Source organism: Terrapene carolina, unplaced genomic scaffold (genome assembly GCF_002925995.2).
Source record: "Terrapene carolina triunguis isolate 2854851 unplaced genomic scaffold, T_m_triunguis-2.0 Scaffold926, whole genome shotgun sequence".
Lineage (NCBI taxonomy): Eukaryota > Metazoa > Chordata > Testudines > Emydidae > Terrapene > Terrapene triunguis.
This window is the reverse complement of record NW_020665277.1, coordinates 1,905,413-1,927,760: the sequence shown is the minus strand read 5'-3', so window position 1 is coordinate 1,927,760 and position 22,348 is coordinate 1,905,413. Positions and strand designations below refer to the sequence as shown.

Genomic DNA, 22,348 nt, shown 5'->3' with positions numbered 1-22,348 from the left:
GCCCGGGCACCTTCCCCTTTCGCGGGGTCTCAAAGCCCAGGCTCCAGTCCAAGCCCGAACGTCTACACTGCAATTGTAGAGCCCAGCAACCTGAGCCACAGTCAGCTGACCTGGGCCAGTCGCAGCCATGTCACAGGTCTTTTATCGCACCTACCCTAAGGCCCTGATCCTGCAAAGTGCTCTATAGACTCACAGGGAACCAGCTGCCTGGATCAAGTGCTCTATACAGGCACAGGGTTCCAGCCACATGGAGGCTAACAAGCCAGCATCGCTACACTAACACAGATCCAAACTCACACCTCTTACTCAGACAAAAATCCCAGGACATGGAGAAGGTTTGCCTGAATTTAAAAGCAAAAAAAGAAGGATCGGGCCCCAAAATGGCTGATAGAAAATAGCATCATTTTATACTGTACCTTTCTGTATGAATCTTCTATTGTGGGGTCATATTTTTCAACAAAAATTCCCTGAACAAATTGTACAGTCTGAAAAAAAAACGAGAAAAAACAGTTCAAGAATAAACTCAGATATGGCCTACTGACCTTCAAGTAGTAGCTCTTCAAAACCAGAATAGTATAAATTCTGCATCACATCAGTATTGCCAACCCAAGCATTCAAAGTCACGAGCCAGGACTTAAAAAAAGAATTTTTAAATATAATAAAATGTGGGTTTATTGGTTTTTTTTTTTTTTTAGTTTTGGAATCTTCTAGGTGCAGTGTCATATTTTCAAGAATTTCTCAGCAACCATGAGGGCTAGAAACTTATTTTTTAAAGTGACAGCTGAGTATCTCACAAAAATCTCACAAAGGAACTGGGCCTTCAGGAAAACCACCAAATACTGTGAGACTCGCAATAAAATCCGGAAAGGTGGCAACACTGTAAAGTAGATCTGTGAAAGCCTCTGTATTTGAAGTCTAAGTTTCATTTAGAGTATCTCAGTCTTATTAAAATGCAGTAACTTAGACTGTAAGCTCTTTAGGGCAGGGACAGGGTTTTTGTGCTCTGTGTTTGTGCAGCACCTAGCACAGTGGGGTCCAGGTCCATGATTAGGACTCCACGGTTCGAAGATAATACAAATAAATAAAATGTCAATACTGACAAAGAGATCCAGCAAGATTTCAGAACAACAGATTTAGAAACTATCTGTAAATCATTCAACTTTTAGTAATTGTAATTGTTTTTATAAAAATCAAAAACGAATAAAAACCAACTAGAACAGTGCACCATACATTCAACAACCACAACATATATTAAAACAGAAGAAAGGAGATACCACTCGTTTCAAAACTGAAGTTCTTTCCTCTCCTATGCACGCACTCAGAGTGAAACTAGGATGGGAAGCTTTTGACATGGCTGGTGTCTGGATATCCAGTATTTAAATTTGTAAAGGACCCTATATTTTAGCTGTTCTTTTAGAGCTTTTGGATGGCAACTTATGCTTTTCCACCAACCACGCTACGGTTTTCTACTTTTGCCCTGTGAGAGAGATGAAATTCACTTTCACCTATTCCAGGGCTTCGCAAATGTCTTTCATAGTATGGAGCATATCTTAATAGAAAGGCATGTGGCTTTTGATATTTCCTCTCCCATTTGTGATTGCAGAGCATCCCTGTAACAACCACAGCATTTGCTTACATAGAAGAGTGAGGTTTTTAGCTTCTTTTAATGTGATTTAACAGCAGGAAATAAGGAGAATGTAGCACCAAGTGCGACCAGCCAGATCTCCGCAGGTCACTACACCCCTACCTCGATATAACGCGACCTGATATAACACAAATTCGGATATAACGCGGTAAAGCAGTGCTCGGGGGAGGGGGGGGGCCTGCGCACTCCGGTGGATCAAAGCAAGTTCAATATAACGCGGTTTCACCTATAAACACGGTAAGATTTTTTGGCTCCCGAGGGCAGCGTTATATCGAGGTAGAGGTGTATTTAAGAAATTCGGAACTGCTCTACTTTCAGAGTGGCAGATTTTTTGTTTTAATCAGATACTGCTACATAATCTACTAGATAAACTTGGGTCTGTGAACCAGGAACTACTAAATTCTAATGCTAATCTGTTTCTGACTTACTACGTACATATAGGTAGTAGCAACCTCTGTGCCTCATCTCTCTCTCTCTCTCTCTCACACACACACACACACACACCAGGGTTCAAACATGCTTTTGCTCCTAAATACATGGTTTCAGATTTTGAAAGAGTCGCACACAGCCAGATATCTGCAAAAGGCATCACTGTATTCTAGAGAGTACAAAACACCCACTGGTTTCTTTTAAACTAGCAAGAAAACAATTTTCTAGCTTTCATGCTTGAGAAGATTTCCTGCAGATGAGAGGCATGCGCCCTCACTCAAAAGCTAAACTCATTCTGTAGTCTAGAACAGTGGTTTTCAATCTGTGGTCCCTGGACCTCTGTGGGTCCGCAGACTATGTCTAACATTTCCAAAGAGGTACAGTATGCACCTCCATTCGAAATTTTTAAAAGGTTGAAAACCACTGGTCTAGAAAGACTTAAAGTCTCTTCTTCTCTACCATTTCCCTATCACATTGTATGTTTGTTGTCTCAAAAGTCTCTTCAGATAGAAGATCCCACAAATCCCACTTTAAATGAGATCATTGGTAATGCAATCAGCCATGGTGTTATAGAAGGCAACAGGAGCCCTACCACAACAGGCAGAACTCCTTTAGATTGTGGTGATTATATCCGGAGACTTCTTAATGGTTACTATCAAGAAGGGTACAAAGACTTTGTTTTTGGTTAAGAGGCTAACACTGGAAACTGTGATCCAGTCATGACTCAAAAAAACAACTGTATCTCATTTGTATACTGTTAATAGTTTCCCCATGTTTGTAACTTAGTCTTCACCACAAAGGTGCTAGAACATTGTATTCTAAACCGTCATTCAAATACAGAACTGAATACCAATACCAGCCTCTTTATACGTCATTTTAGTTTAGATCACTGGGAGGTGGGAGAGGGGTGGAGAGAGAAATTTCAAGATTACTATTGGCAGCAAAATACCATAGTTCTATTCTGTTTTAATCTCTTCCACTGTATTATTTTAAAACCCATCTCAGAACCTCTCTTCTGATGGCTGTTTGTAAATAATTTGCTATTTTGTTACCTCTCAATGCCATCAGATCTTGACTTGTTTCTTGTTAATTTTTTGTTCCTCATTATCAGCGTGTTGGATCAATATTTCCATATGCAATGCAATGTATGGTTATATAATGTCAATAATGACATTTAGCTTACCAAATATCTATTGATCACTGGACATGCACACTCACATTAAATACACTGGATATTATTATTCATTCACTCCAGTTGTATCCCTGGTACAAAGCTGATGATTAATGGAGTCACCCCCAATTTACAGTGTTGTAGGTGAGATGAGAATCAGGCCATCATACATATTACTTATAACAAACAAAAAACAAGTTTATTCGTCCACAGAAAATATATGAGAATTAATGAGTCTGAAAAAAAAATCTAACTTTTACCTAAAGGTTAAATATTTGGAAAAACAAAAGTTTGTTTTTCAATTAAAAAAAAGCTGCGAGACTGAACTGATTTAGATTTTACATCACAAGTGTTCAGGAAACTTCTTTAAAGTTTGACATTTGTCTGACATTTTAGTGGTGTGTACAGCAGGTTAGACAGAGTCTCATCACAGGACTCCTAACTCACAAATATTATATTCCTGATGGGAAAAACAGACATATCCTAGGGGACGATGGGGGTGGGGGAGGGGAACAGCTTCATTATTAATTGCTGAAGTTACCATGGAAGAATAGGGTTTTATACAAACACATTTTTAAGAATAAAGTTTTACACCTGCATGATACCACAGGTTATTATGGAGAAATCAATTAAATAGTGCATCAAACCAAATGTATTGTTTAACAACCGGATATGCTTTACACCACATGTCTTCTCTCACTCGCCCTTTGCATTCTGCAAGTAACTTACCAAGTACATCAGTTTTTCATCTCCACGTGTAAGTGAAAGGATGCAAGAGAAAACAATCTTACTATCCTTAACACCTTATTGTTTCCTACATTAAAAACAATTGGACAGCTACTCCCATCCCTAAGTGGCAGGGTGAATTTGCTTGTTTTAATAAGTTCCCACTAGTTCCTCCCTGCCTACTCCTTTCAGTAGTGAGCTGGTTGATTTAGATGTGTGATACATAGCTGACCACATGCTTAGCTACAACAAATGACTGAAGTCTCCATTACAGTGCATTGGCTTTGCTGTCAGCACTGCAACACAAACCACTGAGAAGCAACACTCATATTTAGGAGTGAGCAGCACCATCAGTCCACAGTTATCCTTCTACACCAGGGGTAGGCAACCTATGGCACGCATGCCAAAGGCGGCACGCGAGCTGATTTTCAGTGGCACTCACACTGCCCGGGTCCTGGCCACCGATCCGGGGGCTCTGCATTTTAATTTAATTTTAAATGAAGCTTCTTAAACATTTTAAAAACCTTATTTACTTTACATACAACAATAGTTCAGTTATATATTATAGACTTATAGAAAGATCTTCTAAAAACGTTAAATTGCTTGTAGCAGTAGTGTATTACTGGCACGCGAAACCTTAAATCAGAGTGAATAAATGAAGACTCGGCACACCGCTTCTGAAAGGTTGCCAACCCCTGGTTCTACACTACCAGTGGGCTGTTTCTTGACACCCTGGTTTCAGTCTAGTTCCACCTGCAATGGGAAACACGCAGCGTTCGAGGCATGCCAGCTACCCTGCGCCTCAGGCATCAGCAAATTCACTAGCATTCAAGCCAATACTCTGTTCTTCATTTTATTCTAGATTACACATTTGCAATTTACAAAATATATATTTATATGCTAGTTTATATACATGCAAACTGAAAATAAAATAGTAGCGTAGGTTGTTTTCAGTGAAAACAATCTCAGTGCTCCATCTTTAAAGATTTGGTCGTTTTAAATGTAATACATTTACAACTACTTGAGCAGTTCAATAGCAGTAATCCAATCAACTGTTGTGTATGCAGAAAGTAACAAAAGTGTCCTGATAGTGTAAAACAATCCTATTTGCAACGACACACTGGTGAAATTTTTGATCCTGCCCTCCAATGCACAATTTTCAAATCAGATACTGAACACTCACTCACCAAAGCAGACTTCCCAACGCCTCCTGAACCCAGGACCACTAGCTTGTACTCACGCATGATGTGGTCTGTTCAAATACAGGCAATCTGAAAAACAAGGGGAAAGCATGGAATTAGGAGCAATGTTTGCAAGCATCACCTCAGAAACATTACGTGTTTTCCCAAAGAACCGCTGTCATAGCATGTTTATTTGTAAAATAGACTATTTTGTATAGCTAAATACAAAAATCTCTTCAGCAGCAGCAAAAAGATTTTTATTTTAAATCTGAGTACCCAAGCAAATGTGTACTTTGATGGCTGTAATTTACTGTACTCAGTGTAGCAACCTTCAAATTCAAAAAAATAAATTAAAAACCCACAATGTTCTTTTCACCAGGATGCTGGTAGATGTACAAAGTCTTTTTATTGTTTCTGTTCAATATTATAATACAGGCTGGGATTTACCTTTATTTGTTTTACAGACTTTCAGTTATTCACCTATTTCGGGGAACTTGTGAGGAGTCTGACTCTGGAATTCCTTTCTTCCCTTGGGACACCAAAACTTAGACCTGTTAACTTTCTGGGAATACTACAAAGTTAGTCTTTTCTTTCAGGTGTTTGGGAAGAAAGAGAGTCAAATGTGGAGTTATTATGGTGGTATGTTTTGTTGTAATGATAAAAGGGCATTTGATATGTATCCATCCACGAAGGGGAAACAATTCTTCCCTAAAAATCTAGCTGCACAAAATATTACTACTTGCTTATGGTACCTTTCCTTCACTCTTCCAACATTTAATTGCATAAAACTACAAGCAATTAAACAAGAAAATTGAACCAGTGAAATATAAGCACCAGAGTTTACTTCACCCACCCACCCGCAACAGGGAATGATTTAGGAGGTCAGTATTTTCTTTCTGAAAAAGGTCAGGCCTAACTTACTGCTGCCAAGTTAGAAACCTCTCTGCTCTTCCACGCAACGCCTGTGCCTTTTTATGGAAATCTCTCAACTCTCTACGCAGCACAAGAAAATTTCTCATTCTCATCAAGATGCCCTGACAAATAAGGAGAATGACAAAGCCAGCGATAAACATTTTACACTATGTTTACATTATAAGCCAGGCTTGGCTGCCCCATCAACAGAGCCCAAGCAAACAATGACCTCACCAGCTAATTATCTGTTCATTCTTCCCCCAGTAAAATAGCACTTTCTTCCCAAGTAAGGATTCAGAAATATGAATGCTATGAAACTGGACAGGTTTAGTTCTCAAAGGGATTTCAGACTAACTTTGCCACATGATTTATAGGCCTCTCTAGGTATAATCTTATGATTTGTTGGAAAAATAAAGATTTATTCCCTGTAGCAGGATATAAAAATAAACCAACTTGCTCACTGGAATGAACAGTACACAGTGGGCATGGACTGTGTTCCCAGCTCTGCCACTGATTCACTTTGTGACCATGGGCAGGTCATTTATAACCTGTCTGTGCCTCAGTTTATACATCCATAAAATGAAGGTGAAGGTAGTAACACACAAATTCTTGACAAGAAAGTTGCTCTATGAATGCAAAGTACTACTGAGGGGAAACTTCTCCTGAACTCCGAAGATGCCCTGTAGCTAAATTACTTGGAGTTTATGTTCTTGAACGAGAGGAAGAATCCATAAGTACATCCCCATTTGTTTTAAGTTCAAAACTGACATAGTAGGAGACAGAGACAAATCTAAAGGCATTACCTAAAATTAGCACGCTGGATGCTACAGAAACAGGTCTGATGTGTTTCAATTAGAGGATCGAACAGTCCCTCACTATAAAAAACACGAACATCAGCCTTGATGGAAACATGCAAGATTTTGGAAGTGTGCATGCAAAATTGTACATGCACTATTGAACACATCCAGCTTGCTCAAACTCTAATCTGCATGTGCAGGTCAGACACTGCATGCACAAACCAAAATACGTACAAAGGTGTGAACAGATTATAGCACCTGCATTTTTGAAAATTTAGCCTATTATGTTTACTAGCTATGAACAGTAGGGATGGACTGGATTGTCACTTTAGGATAAGCCTTTGTTTTAGAAGGTTACATTTATAACATTTTGCCCTACGATAACTGGGTGGCAGGATTGTGACAGAGAAGTCAATCAGACCCTGGTGTACTGCTCAGAGGCTTAGCTTCCTCCTACAGTGCAATATGTCTGCCTACTGCAGTCCTGCTCCTTAAATAATCCATTTTAACCCTTGTTATAGGGTCACCAGATAGCAAGTGTGAAAAATCGGGACGGGGGGGGGGGGGGGGGGGTAATAGGAGCCTATATAGGAAAAAGCCCCAAATATCGGGAGTGTCCCTATAAAATCGGGACATCTGGTCACCCTACCTTGTTATAACACGCTTGACCTGTGATCCAATGTTGGGGGTAACACACACACAAAAAACTGATCTTGCCTAACAATCTCTGTGTTTTATTTATTTCTTGCTTTTAAGCTACTAAAATTTACAATGGTTCTACCTTCCTCACAACCTTACACCTTATCTAGCAAAGCATGCAGGTGTGTCTTTATGTGTGTGCGTGTGGTGGTAATGGCGGTGGAAGAGGTGTTTTCTGGATCAGGGCCTTAAGGCTCAGAGTTTTAACAGCTCAGAGTACTGTAGTGAGCTCATCACTGAAGTGAATGTTCACATAAAGCTATATTAATTTAACAAAATATATCCTAATAGATTAGTACAGTGCCACAGAAAATTAAACTACACTTGTGGAAATAAATACAAGTAATTTTAGCAATGCGATACTATAGGGTTTTTTGTTTATAGGTTCATTTACTCATTAATTTGCAACATTTGATTATCTGCAATGGGGCTCCCAGTCAGTGTTAGCTAGAAGATTCTACCACACAATGTCAGTGGAGAAAATTATGCTCCATTATTTACTGCAAGTATCATCTCTGAAGTCCTGTCTTCTGAGACCAAAAACCCACAAAGGAACGAGCCACAAACATTTTTAGGTCAGACTGATTTATACAGAAGGCTACATCTTATGGCCATTAATGTATCAATGCCCTTTATAACTAAAATAATAAAACTAAAATCTTGGTCACTATTTTAAGGAGCCAATGCAGTAACAACCTACAGGAATTCTTTGCAGAAGTAAGATTATTTGAAAGTTAGCATTTTGAATGAAACCTAGCTCTCACTGTGGGATCCGAGTAACGCTCAAACAACAATGAATTTATCTTCACAACGCGTTTGTGAAGTAGGGAAGTATTATCCCCATTTCATAGATGCAGATACTGAATCAGAGAGATTATGTGACTTGCCTAAGGTCACACAGGTCTGTGGCAGAGCTAGTTACTGAACCCAGTTTGCTCGAGTCCCAGACCAATGCCTTAAGCATAGAACCATCCCTCCATGCTCATGTGGTAATGGATGCATAATACAAATCAGAAATCGGAGAGAAGAGACCTGTTAGGTCAAATCCCATCTACTCCTCTGGTAGTAGTTCCTTTTAATTAAACAAAGATACATAATTCATGAATGCTGGACACAAATCAGAATCTCCAGCTGTCACATCAGTTCTAGTATGTGGCTAGTGTGTTTAACAATTGATGCATCTGTAGCCACATAAAAGAGTAAAATATTTTGCAAATAACTCTGCTCACTGGGCCCTATGGATAAAGCACTCTAGCTCTCTGCAGGGTTATCCTAGCAGCTCTTATTGAAAAAATAGTTGCAGCTGATTGTCTTGAATACGAGAGTGTATAATGAGTCATTGTGCTCACTGGTGCACAGGACAGGGAGTCAACACTCCAGTGTTCTACTCCCAGCTCTGCCACGGAATCACCGACACACCTCAGGCAAGTCACTTCCCCTCTCTGCGCTTTAGTCTGCTCTGTACAATGAGGCTTCTTCGTAAAGCACTTGGGGATGTATGGAAGAAAGGCACTTTGAACGTGCTAAGTGCTATTAGTTAGTAGAAGCCTTACTCCATGTTGTGTGGCCTCACTGGCCTGAGGCTCTACCTCTTAATTCACACAAGACACTGCTAAACCTAGGCCAAACCAAATCCATCTCCGCAGGTGGGACTCCACCTCCTGCTTTGGACAGGAACTCTGTCCCAATGCCAGTTTACCATACCAGACAGAATGGTCATCTACTCATCACTCTAGGTATCCTTACGCCCCCTTTGCTGTGGTATCAGATCACTTGAACTCCCTTTTTCCCCCCTCCTTGTTAAAAGCAGGTTTAATACCCTCTGTGCCTCATAAGTCTGTATATAATTGCGTAACTGTAACTAAATAGGAGATATTAGCATTTTGGAAATAGTGTCAGCGGACTTGGTAACATGGAGGGAGGGAAGGGAAAGGAAAGCAAAGCAAACCAGGAGTTGAGAGCAACAAAGTCTGATCTTAACTACTAGATCCTACAAAGACAAGTCCTTTTTTTTGGTGGTGGTGGTGGAGAGCTAGGGAGGAGTGAACACTAAGGCAGGTTGAGTTCTATGGCACAAAAATTACAAGAGCATCTTAAGTTATTAATAAGCCAGTGCACAGCAGCAATGCAAAGAACACACTGAGAATACAGAAAATCACTGACAACGTTAGATGCAAGCACTTTTCAAAGGGAGAGCAGTACATCCTCACTGGACTGGCAAGTTAAAGTTTGTACAACCCAGAGACTGACAAAATACCTGACATTGTCCTCTCTACCTTGTTAAACAACAAGTTATTGGGGAGATCTTCTTACGTTCAGTTCAGTGCCCCATCCATTGGACCACAGTACCTCTTCTTATGACCTGAACTTGACACCGACAGAGGTTGTTTTGTTTTAAATCAGTACGCCATTTTTGAGAGTAAAGATGCATCCAAGTTTTCTTTGCAAATTCATTTACATGATTTTGCACCTACCACCATTTTGATTTGAGCCTCATTTTCCAAAGCTGCAAAATACAAACAATACTAAGGCCAGGCCTACACTACAGACCTACATTGGTATAATCACGTCACTCACTGACCTAAATCCTTACTCGCCTACCTGTGGCTGTGAACATCTTAAGTCCTGTAGCTCAGATCTTGCCTATGTTCAGTATCACTGTCCTCCCCAACCACCCAGATTTTACAGCTGGGGAACCTGAGTCAGAGAGGTTGAGATCAAAATTAACTTTGGGTGCCCATCCTTACACAACTTGGGGCTGTTTCTCTAGTGCTGATGAGCACCTGCCACTTCCCCAGACTTCCACTTTGTAAAAACTGTGAAACTAAAAGCAAGCTGTGCAGGATTCCCCCAGTATGGCAACTAAATATCTAAAACCAGATGAACAACATTTATACTCTGAAGTTAGCTGGCAATATGTTTTTTTGGCTAAAGTTGTGACAATGGTTTATTTACTTAAGTTCTTCCACTTGAAAACTTCCCTGAGTAACAACATTCGCTTCCTTTTTTCAAAACCATCATTTTGGACTGAAAAAAGAAGGGGGATTTCTTTAATTAACTGTGGGTAATATCGAGAGTAAGATCTATTCTTAGGATTTAAAAGGGAATGGCTTTTAAGGGAAGTATAAAAGCAGCTGGTTTTATCCAGTCTACCCTTTCCTTGCCATAACACCACACTCTGGTCCCTCCCATTCAAAAGCACAGTAATCAAGTTAAGGCTTAGATTAAGCCATGAACTCTTTCACTTCTTTTTTTATAGTCAAAAACACACGTGGGAAAGTTACAGATAGGGATATTACAAGAATTTTCACTTTTCTACAGTATTTTCCAGTTACTTTTTTTGGGGATGCAACAGGAAATCAAGATCTTGACCTCTTGTGATTAATCTAGGTACTTATACAGCCCATTACATGGATTAATTATCCATGGCACGTTTGCAAGATATTAATATCTGTTTATACAGCACCAACAGAGTGCTAGGGGCTTTTCACGCAGGCATTATTACTATGCAATATCCTGGCCAATTTTTCATTTGGATAATTTCATTGTATCTAAATTCCCCTTAGGTTTCAGTTAGACACAGTATCATTAATTTCCACCCTTAACTTTCGGTAGTGGTACTACGTGCTGTTAAGCAGTGACTACACTTCAGTGGTGTATGCAGCGATTCCTCTGGATGAAAAGTACTTCTTTCAGCTCAGTGATGAAGCACATTTGCTATGCAGTTTAAGAAATCTTGTATTGCTGCTGTTTATGGTGTGGATAAACAGAAGTTTTCAGTCCCCAGGGCTTTCCATCGGGCACCTATCGCAAGCACTAATTTCATTTAAAAACAAAGAACAGAAAAATATAGAAGAACTACAAGTCCTCTCTGGGGAACTGAGTAATAAGCGCTTATTTGATAGACATCCAGTTAAAAGGGCCAAGAAAGCCAGTTGGCAATCACAATAAGCACTCTTAAGTTACAAGACATATGTAGTAGACAGCATTTTGACCAGCATATGTTTGGTATTATATTAGTCAAATAGGCCAGGATACAAACAATTGAATTAGAACTGCCCCACACACATGCAGAAAAAGCTACCTATTTAAAATAGATACTCAAGGGGCAAAGGGCTGGTTTCTGATAGTCAGCTCTTGGAGTAAGCAGCAACCCTAAATTACAGACTCTCTCAGAAGAGCAACTTTAAAGAATAGCAGTTATAAATCCACTAGGTCTGGATTTTATCTGTAGCAATGGACAAACCTCATGGTTGTGTAACCCACACACCGTCTGGGTGCGGTGTTCTGTCCCATCTAGTGGCACCAAGACCACTTTTAGTGAGAGAGAGATAAAATGAATCTGCTCTACAGCCTTTGCTAACAGCGTGTTGGCTTTTAGCTCATGCAGTAGAGCTTCATGCATTAAGCTCCAGAGGTCCCCGGTTAGATCCCGCCCGCCAACAACGGGGGTCTGTTGACGTTACAGTTGCGCCACTGAAAATTTGGCATTGCAAGATTAATCTCCCCTAGCATGTTACAGTTCTTCACTTGCCCAATGTCTTGACCCAACAATCAAAATGTAGCTGTTTGAAACAAGGATTTTTAACACACAAGGGCAAGACTAGGCAATGAAAAGGACCTGTTTCTAGAACCAGAATTAAAATACCCTCTTATTTTCTTCTACTATTACGGTCACAAATGACAACTTCCTCAAAAGCAAAAGAAACTGGAACATCTGATTATTTATGCCAGCATCCACAATGAGCGAGGTACTTTGCAGACACTCAAGAAGGGATGGTCCATGCCCTGTGGAAGTCACAGTCTAAAGACAAATTAGGAGAAGGGGAACAAGTGTTATTTTAATACAAGTTAATTAGATGCACTATAGACAGCCTGGCAGAAGCGGATCTAATAGGGTGCAAAAAACGAAACAAAAATCACACCACAGCAGCAAGTCTCAGAGCCTGGGCAACTGATTTAGGCTCACTGGGTTCATGCTATGGAGCATATGAAAACATTTCCACTCCCACTGAAGCCTAGGCTCGGAGACCCACCCCGTCACTGGGGGTCATAGCCTGGGCTCCAGCCCAAGCAGGAACACCTCCATGGCTATTCTTGGTCCTATAGCGCAAGCCTGAGTCAGATGACCTGGGCTCTGAGACTTGATGCTGTGGGAGGCTTTTCTGCAGTGTGGACCTATCCTAAGAGAGACATAAAGCCCCAGTTTAACAGAGCACTTGAGCATATGCTTAGGTCCATCCTATTCAGCACAGCACTTGAACACGTGCTTTCATGCCAATACTTTAGTATGTGCTTACGTGCTTTGCCAAATGAGGGCCTAAATAAGCAAAGCGTTAGGTGTCATGCACAAGGAGTTGGGAAAGGCGTGCATAAGGGCCATGTGGGAGAAGACACACAGGGTATGTGTCCACAGATATTCAATACCCGCAGCTGGCCCGGAACAGCTAACTTGGGCTTGCAGGGCTCAGGCTGTGGGGCTGTAATACGGCTGTGTAGATGTTTGGTTTCAGGCTCCAGCCCGAGCCCAAATATCTACTCAGCAATTTTTAGCTCTGCAGCCTGAGCTCGAGTCAGCTGACTCAGGCCAGCCATGGCCAGGCCTCGGGGCTTTGATTCCAGCATATATGTACCCAAAGAGCACTGCAGGAGCTCATGACAAAAAAACAATAAAACCTTTTTAGCAAAAATGCAGCAAAAAGGTTGATGAGATATGATCGCATTGAAGTAAAAGGACGGGACACCTGCTGACTAGGTAAGTGAATACGCATATAGGCCTCTTTGTCTATTTTAAATCTATTTCTCCAAGCACTGTGTATCTTTGGGGCAAAATAAGTCATTCTTTGTTCTGAGAAAGTGCTTCTGTGTATCACTGCAAACACGCTCTCAAAGGATCCCAGTGAGGGTCCAACTATTGAATTATTATTATTATTATTGAATTATCATCATGCCTGTATGTTGGGCCAATTGTTAACTCAGCATGAAAGCAGAATGAAAACTTTGTCATATTTATTGGGATCCCAAATGACACCATTTTTCAGCAAGACAGCAGATGCCAGAAGTAGCTCAGAATGCCTGTTTTAATTACACAAGCTCTTCACACAGTTCGCGCGCTGTGAAAGACAGCGTACTATCAGAAGAGGACAATTTTATGTATTGCTCAAGTCAAGCAAAGTGGCATTCCAGGTTTAAGAATTGTGTCATTTACCAAGATAAGGATTTAATGCACTTGTTGCAAGTACAGAAACAAACATGCATGTTTGAATGGAAAAGGCTGATCAAAGGCTGGGACATACTATTAAAGGCTCAATCCTAGGAAGGGGTGACCCAGAGCAATGACAGCATGCAACACTTAAAACAGCTCTTTACATTTTCAAAACACTCTACAACCACTAATTAATCCTCGTATCATCCCTGTGAAGTAAAGTAATACTGATTTTATACTGCGTAAAAACGGAGGCACAAAGAAGTAACTAGCCCATAGCCACAGAGGAAGAGCCAGGACTAACTTGAGCAATGGACTGGGAGCCAGGAAATCCAGTCCATTACATCATGTTCCTTCAGACAGGAAATATTGCACTAAAGTGCTCAATCGCATTTTCACACACTTCTGCGCTATGTAAAACCAGCTAATGTGCTTGTGCACAGACATTAAGACAGATTTTACACAAGACTTAGGTACATACATGTACTGTAGCACTATATAAGCAGACCAAAAAAATTAAGACGTGTCAGACAGCCTCTATTTTCAAAAGCATTTCCTTGCAGCCATTAAGAGGATTTAAATAATTCTGACTTTATATAAATACAAAGACAGTCTTTGGGAAGCCCTTCTGGAACTGACAGCTGGTCCAACCCCTTTTTCTACTCCCTCAAAAAACTCTAGCCACTCTCCAGGAAATTCCTAACCTGCGCCCGGTGGAAAAATAAGCAAACCCACCACTGAACAGATGTTGAGTGTAAGAATTTCACACTAACCTGAAATGTGACACAAGCTCTTTCAAACATAACTGTTTGAGCACAATTTTATATGTTTGAAGAAGGCGGCTTACATTTGGTTGGTTCCCCCTTCCTCCAGCAACTGCTGACAGAGCCACAAGTAACATTAGGTATATGTGTGTGTTGCTTGGTGTGTGGAGGCCTAGGCAGAAGTGTGGTTTGATGATTTTGCATATCCTGGTGAAACGTGCAGCATGACTGAAGACGTGCCCCCATTTAAGCAAGACAGTGACAAAGGACTTTTTTTTTTTTTAAAAGCATAGCAAGTATCCACATTGCTGATTGCCCCTTAAAGAATATAGAGCTGCCTTCACAAGTGCATGGCTCGCAACGTTGTGAATGAAGATAGAAGTAAAAACACACCTCCAACTTTCTGTAAGTGCAGGAAACACACAGAGTTTTTTTTTTTTTTTTTTTAAACACACTTGTATTAGACATTTAGTAATTCTTAAACCTTCCCCTCTTGTTTCTCCAACCCCCACACTTTCATAATTGGCAATTTCATTTGAATATATGCTGAGAACATGAAAAGCTCATACCTTGGCATACAAGATCTCTCATCAGTGTTAACAGCCCTACTGGAGGTTTTTTCCAAGCTCCCTACAGCGGATTTGAAAGGATAAAAAAAAAAATGCAGTTTAAAATATTTCAAAACACTTTTTAAAAGGATACTGTACCATACAGTTTACAGAGCAGTCATGGCTTTGGTTTGAATTTCAAGCCATTAAACTATTTTGTTCCATCAAATGAACTCAGAACAACTTTTGGCTACTGGAATCAAACTACCCCAAACACACACAGGTGCACTGGCATCACCTCTGGAAGGATGCAAGTTTGACTGTTTTAACACAAGTTAAATAATAGATTCACAGATTCCAAGACCAGAAGGGACCACTGTGATCATCTAATCTGACCACCTGTGCCCACAGAACTTCCCCCAAATAATTCCTAGAGATCTCTTACAAAAACATCTAATCTTGATTTTAAAATAGTCAAGACTCCACCAGGACACTTGGCAAATTGTTCCATGGTTAATTACCCTCACTGTTAAAAAAAAAATTACATCTTATTTCTCGTCTGCAATTTGTCTAGCTTCAACTTCCAGCCATTAGATCATGTTGTACCTTTTGTGAGCTGAAAAGCCCATTAGCAAATATTTGTTCCCCAGGTAGGTATTTATACACTAATCAAGTCACTCCTTAACCTTCTCTTTTCTAAGCTAAATAGATTGAGCTCCATGAGTCTGTAACTATGAGGTATGTTTTCTAATCCTTTAATCATTCTTGTGGCTCTTCTCTGAACTCTCTCCAATTTATTAACATCCTTCAACTGTGGACACCAGAACTGGACACAGTATTTCAGTAGCAGTTGTCCCAGTGCCAAATGCAGAGGTTAAATAACCATGGGTTTAATCTTCAACCTTTGCAAGGTCTTCCAAGTCCCTAATTTTTCTCTCCCCTTTCACCTCCCAAGGATAGACCGTACTAGTCCTGCAGAGCTCCTCAACACAGCAGACCTGGGAACAAAGACCCAAGGAAGAGCCTTGAACACATAGCCTTCTCTTGGTCCCTTTCTAAACAAAACCATTACTGTTAAGCACATCCCCCAGAGGCCAGGGTCAATTAGAAAGCCTGAAAGTGAATATAGTTGACCAGTCCCCTGCATTTGTGATCTTCTCAAATCACCCATGGAAAATGCTTTTGAAATTGGAGACAACGTATATTGGATTTGGAAAAGACAAATAGTAGAAAATAGTTTTATGGTATGACTTGCAAGCTCAGTCATAAAACACTTTATACAATTACTGTAATACATATAATTAAGGAACTGAATCATTATCGTGGTCATCCTCTCTAAAGAGAAATTAAAAGTACAATGCTCCTAGGCAGAGGTTTCCAGAAGCTCAGAGAGCAACACACTTCCCCAAATTGCAATGGAACAACATAGTTTTATAGCAAGCCTACATAATTTGATGCTGTTCTCACCAGCCTACCTCCTCCCACTGTTCATTTTTACATCACATTATGCAAATTGCTAAATAAGCGGACACTGTATAGAAAGTATTGTGTTATACTAAACCAGTGCTACAACATAAGGAAGGTTTTTACAAAGTGTTTCTATCAATTGCTTTATGTTTTGTTCCAATATTTACTCCCTAAAAAACTCCAAAGGTTTTTGTTTGTTTTTTTTAAACTTAAAATCAACTCCACAGTGTCAGGCAAAGGCCATGAAATATTCAGCTGCTCCATAACCAGATATTAGTCAGTCTTTCGAGCAAAAACCAATGAAAAACACTGGCCAACCAACAAAGGCAATAAACAAACACTGAATTGAAGGAATGCCAAGATACCATGCTTTCCAACAGCTGGATTTACAGATACAGCATTGCTCTCCAATCCCAATGGAGCTGCAATAGGCCTTCAGAAGATTTCTAACCCACAGAACTGGGGAGGGCAAAACTGGACCTTCGCTTTAGAAGCTAGCGGGGCACATTGAGAACTACCTGACGCTCGTGCTTCAGAGCAAATATTGTAACTTCCAAGAATTACCTGGTTTTCTCCTTTCCACAAGCACACACAAACAATTCACACTCTGGTGCCAGCGTTTGTGCCACTCAGGATATCATATTTTTTTTCTTATTGCCTCTGCTCATGTAATCTGAGGGCTCCAGAAGTCTCTCTTCTTTTTTACCCCCCTTTCTGTACCCAAGTGCAGCCAAAGGCTCTAAAAACAAAATACAAATAAAAAGCCCAATATATATTGAAATCTCATGATATTCTGGGGCTTAATTCAATTTTTGAACAATGGAGTTGGCAACACTGTACTCCATTATTGCCTGAGTCCACAGCAACTCTGTATACTACAATCTTGCAGGTGTGAAATTACATTACAGGACACCACAACTTGTATATAGCTCTATTTATACTGTAGTTTGCCCTGTGACTCCTCACAAACAAGACTTACAAGCCAAAAGGCACTTAAAAAAGAAAAAAAGACTGGTGGGAACTTAGGGACAGTGGTTCTCAAAGTTTTTTTCTTATTATGGTGCATGCCTCCATATCAATTCATAGGTTACCTCCCATCCAACTATCCCAATTCAAGCCAGGCAACTTCCCTGTGGCTCTTGGTTAGCTGAAACAGTATTCAGTAAATATCAAGGAGACAACATTAGAAAAAAAACAATGCTTCATTATATTTCCAGTATTTTAGAGTTGTGCTGTTTATTTCCTCTTTGTGACTAGGACTTTAGACTTAATACCGAATCATCCTCCTCCCTCTCCCCCCACTCCCCATAGCCTGCATCCAACGTTCAGATGGTTAGCTTTCTTTAAAGGTTTGTGACCTTTAATTTTGGGAGTCTAAACTGAATCGCACTCCTCTCTTCACCAAAGAAACATTGAAATAAACAAAACAGCTGTGCAGAGAGATGCTTAGGTTTTTTGAGTTTATTGGATCCCAAAAGCTCTTGGAAATGCAAAAGGCCAAATTAATTCTTAGTGTAAACCGGTCCAGACTGATTTGCGGAATCCTGAATCGTGCTATATTTAGCAGGAAACTGCTTGAAGACTGAAAGATGCTTCACCACAGGAACAGCTGCAGCTCCATGGACCACCCACAAGTGATTCCATGAACCACAGTTTGAGAACCACTGGTTTAGCCCCACAACATGACTTTGGGTCTATTAATAAAAATGTTGGTCCAGATCCTCAGTTGGTGTAAGACAGAATAGGACCATTCACCTCCAGTTGTAAGAAAAAGTAACAAAAACACATTTTTGTTTTAAACTGCTTTCCTGCAGCACTTGCCATCAGTTACTGCAGCATTAGGATAATGCACCAGAAAGTGAAACTGAACAGTTTCTTGGAGCAAAGTGCAAAGTATAATCAAGTAGCATAGAGAGTGAAAAACAGACCTAATATCTAGTTTTAATGCAGTGCTATTAGTAACAAAATTTTAAATTTTAACCTCCCAGCACCTCTTTATAAGCAGCCCTTTTAGAAACAAATGTATTGAACAGACAAGCTTCCACCGTGCTTAGATTCTCTTCAGATCCCACTTCCTCATACTTGGCAACCACCTCCCCACACACAAGCTACATCACTGCCATCAGGTTTCTGGTACATGAGTGAAAAGGATTTTCTTTGGAGCCAAGCAAGGCAACTGCTGAAGCTGAACACCACTAGAAACTCCCTTCCTGGAGGCGACTGCACCGCCCACACAGCACCCCTCGCCCTTGGCTGTCCTGAGTACAATTAGACTGGGAGTTAAAGAAGAGAGCCACATCTGGGTTACAGTGTGATGTGTGCCCCGAGTCAGAAGGTGAACCGAAATTGCTTTGTCTTAGCCTAATTTCACCAGAACAAACTGCAAAATAATCACCCAATTTTGAGGCGTCTGTTCCTCCCTCACTGTGCATAGGCCACTACCATCACTGTCAGCGGGAGTTTGGGAAATGGTGCAGTAAGTATTTAGTGAGCAGACAGAGCCCCTAACAGGGTCAGAAACACTGAAAAGCCTTGGAGGCATTTTCTTTTTAATGCTGTGGAATTGTAATGTTTATGTTGAAACAGGACTATGTTCCTCCCCAAGTGCACGCACCCACTCCAACGCCCAAGAGATCAGAGGTAAGGGTATTTCGATTTAGGCCTTGCATGGATGGGACTGTCAACAACACTCAGCACTGGCCTCACTTTGCTCCCATTGACTTCGATGGGAGTAGATTTAGGTCAGCATGTATTTGAAAGTCCTATTCTACAAATCAACCTTGTCTAGAACTCCTCAAGCACTCATTCTAACATGGCTTTTTGTTTGCAATGTAGATGTGACAGCCCAGTTATAGAAATTTAGGGATGGATTTCCTAGAATGGTTGTGATGCCACTTCCACACTATAAATAAAAACTGTTATATCCCTTCTACTCCACAGTGTGGTTAGTACTGTAGTGTTGATGGGACATTGTACTTGTGCCTAGATAGAAAGGAAGAAATACTTCTCTATATCTCAAGCCATGGTGGTCATCAGCACATTCAAAAACTGGTTGTTCTGTGTCTATTTGTCTCTTAAAATTGGGTATTTAGATGGCTAAATGTTAGCAAATGCACTTACAAAACTGCACTTGCAATTAAATGATAGTATGAGAATAAGGTACAAAATTATTATTAATAATGATGATGCCTATTTCTTAATTAGCACTTTTCATCAGTAGATCTAAAAGTGCTTCACAATCTTTTTCCATGTATTGATCCTCACAACACTACTCTGAGAAAGAGAAGCATTATCATCCTCATTTTACATATAGGGAATTCGGGCACAGATAAGCTAAATGTCTTGACTAAAGTCACGCAGGAGGGTCCGTGCTGGAGCAGGGAAATAAACCTGTCTCCCCTATGGCCTAGGCCGTGCTATATCCACTGGACCATTCTTGCTCCCAACTTGGAGCCTCTCTCGGGGCAGGGGAGAGAGAAGAAAAATCAAGGTCATGGACTTCCAGGCATACAAGCCATTTGTGTTTAGTACAATAACACACAGTCTTATTAAGGCAAAGTCTGCCCCTGAACTTTACAGGACAGGGCCATATCATTTCTGAGGTAGTATTTCTCTCACTCTGTCATCCAACCATCCAGCCAACTGAGGGAGCCTCCGTATTGATGATGATCAGCCTAATTATGATCTACAAGTCTAGCGCTTTTGAGAGAATAAGAGAATTCTCAAGCACTTATCACCTTGCTTTGGGTAACATATACCTATAATTCAGATATAAGCCTAAAATGACCCTATGTTTCCTCTCTAGTTACCAAGCATCTTGTAAAACGCCCTTGGTATGCACATCAAAAAAGTATCAGCAGCTCAGAATTGCATTCTGATCCAGTCTTCATCATGTCATGTTAACCAGAGGAGAAGCTCCATGACCACAAACTCCCTCAGGGCAGCTTTTTATGTGCTAATCCCGCTGCCTGTTTCTTTAGAAGTTTCCATTACTAGCACAAGTTAATTAATATATGCGTAATGTTTAGTTTTATACAGAAATCCCACAGAAATAATTCTCTTTCAATGGACACTGACACCTACTGTTTTTCAACCACCAGAAAATGATAGAAATAAATCTATAGTCCAGATACCTGCTTGAAACATTTTTTGCCAGTCTGTGGAGGACAGTAACATTCTCTCTTCCAATGAATCATTGTAAAATCAATGTTTAAATAGCCTGCCTGCTGTTCCTCTTGTACTGAGCTTTACTGGCCAAAGATGTATGGTATGTTGTTGCTTTTGTCCAGAGTTATTTGCACCAACCTTTCAGTAGCTAGGTTTATTCTCAAATCCAGATACGCTTCCAAAGCCCTGTTCTTTTCCTTTCCCTTCTGCAATGCCTTTCACTCTTCAATACCATCAATTTCTACCCAATAAAGACATTCACCTCTATTGCTGTCCTTAATTTTAAGTATTCATTTTAAGTACGGTATCTTTTTACACTATAAGGAATATCCTCCAAGGCCCAAAGGCCAGTTGAATGGTCCACCTCCTACTGAAAAAAATCAATAGGAGTTGGGTACCTAACTCCGCTATTCTATCTTTGAAAATATTCCTCCTTGTGTCCATGCCCTTCTCATCTACTACTGAATTTGTTTTTACAAATACCAAATTTGCACTTTGGGAAAATGTAAACAATTCAACGTAGCAGATGGGATGCTTTTCATTATCTCCGGCCTGCAGTGCAGAGGGCTCAGTTTGTATCACGTGTCTCTACCAACAACAGCTATTTGTTGTTGTGTCTGCAGGTGTGCATTTACAGACCATGTTTTTCCTGATTTTTGTTAGCTTTAATTATTTTATTGTAGATTGAAATTCACATGGTCGTAACAATTTTTCAGAGGAAATTCAAAAAGATAAAGAGCTGGCACTTCTAACTATCCAAACCATACTCCACAAAAAAGTCTTAAAGCACTTAGTTGTTTAGATATCTGCTTAAAAGTTAAAATAATCTAATAGCAATTTAAATGCAGTACATTCTAATAGTGGGGCTTTGGTAACATTTGAGAATTTGTATGTCTAACACTTCCCAGCTCAAAAACTCAAAATAATTTACAAACATTAATTAATATCGTCAAAACCTTCCCAGTGCAATAGGTAAGTATTATTATACTCATTATACAGACGAAGCAGAAGTTCAGAGGTGAAGCAACTTGCCCAAAGCCATGAAAAGAGACTTAGGCCTTGGCTACACTTGCAGCTGTACAGCGCTGTGAGGTAAACCGGTCTTCGTGCAGCTGAGTAGGGAAAAGCGCTGCAGTCTGTCCACACTGACAGCTGCCAGCGCAGTGGTGTGGCCACACTTGTAACATTTGCAGCTGTGTTGGGAGCGGTGTATTATGGGCAGCTATCCCAGCATTCATGTGGCTGCAACGTGCTTTTCAAAACGGGGGGGTGGGGTGGATTGTGACAGAGAGTGTGGGGGGAGAGAGAGTGCTTTTTGGAGCATGTCAGCTGTCTGTTTTGCAAGTTCCGAACTCCCAGGCCCCCTGCTCATTCATTCGCTCACGCAAAGCAAGCTGCAAACTGTTTGCTTTTCTCTGTGGTAGGAGCTTTGAAACCGGCACTTCCACATTCCTGCAGCCGGTCACAACAATGGAGAGGATTGGCCACTTGACAAGGTGATTAGTACAGCGCTGCAAGCGTTTACACTCACACCCGTGAGTGAGTCGTAGCCACTCCGCTGCAGCTGTTATTCCTCTCGGAGATGTGGAGTACCTGCAGCCAGGGCCGGCTCTAGCTTTTTTGCCGCCCCAGGCACG

The 22,348-nt window shown here is 40.6% G+C and overlaps 1 protein-coding gene across 3 annotated transcripts in view; it reads right to left on the bottom strand.

Annotated features, from left to right (window-relative positions):
- RAP1A (RAP1A, member of RAS oncogene family) overlaps positions 1 to 22,348 on the bottom strand; it is a 68,797-nt gene that overhangs the window by 14,720 nt on the left and 31,729 nt on the right. For 2 of the 3 annotated variants that reach the window (XM_029913819.1, XM_029913820.1), the window contains 3 exons: positions 15,099 to 15,159; positions 5,159 to 5,242; positions 417 to 485 (listed from right to left, as the gene is read on the bottom strand). In XM_029913819.1, coding sequence (XP_029769679.1) covers positions 417 to 485; positions 5,159 to 5,215 — 126 coding nt within the window. In that variant the 5' untranslated portion in view covers positions 5,216 to 5,242; positions 15,099 to 15,159. The remainder of the gene's footprint in view (positions 1 to 416; positions 486 to 5,158; positions 5,243 to 15,098; positions 15,160 to 22,348) is intronic. The other variant, XM_029913821.1, reaches the window with a different exon arrangement.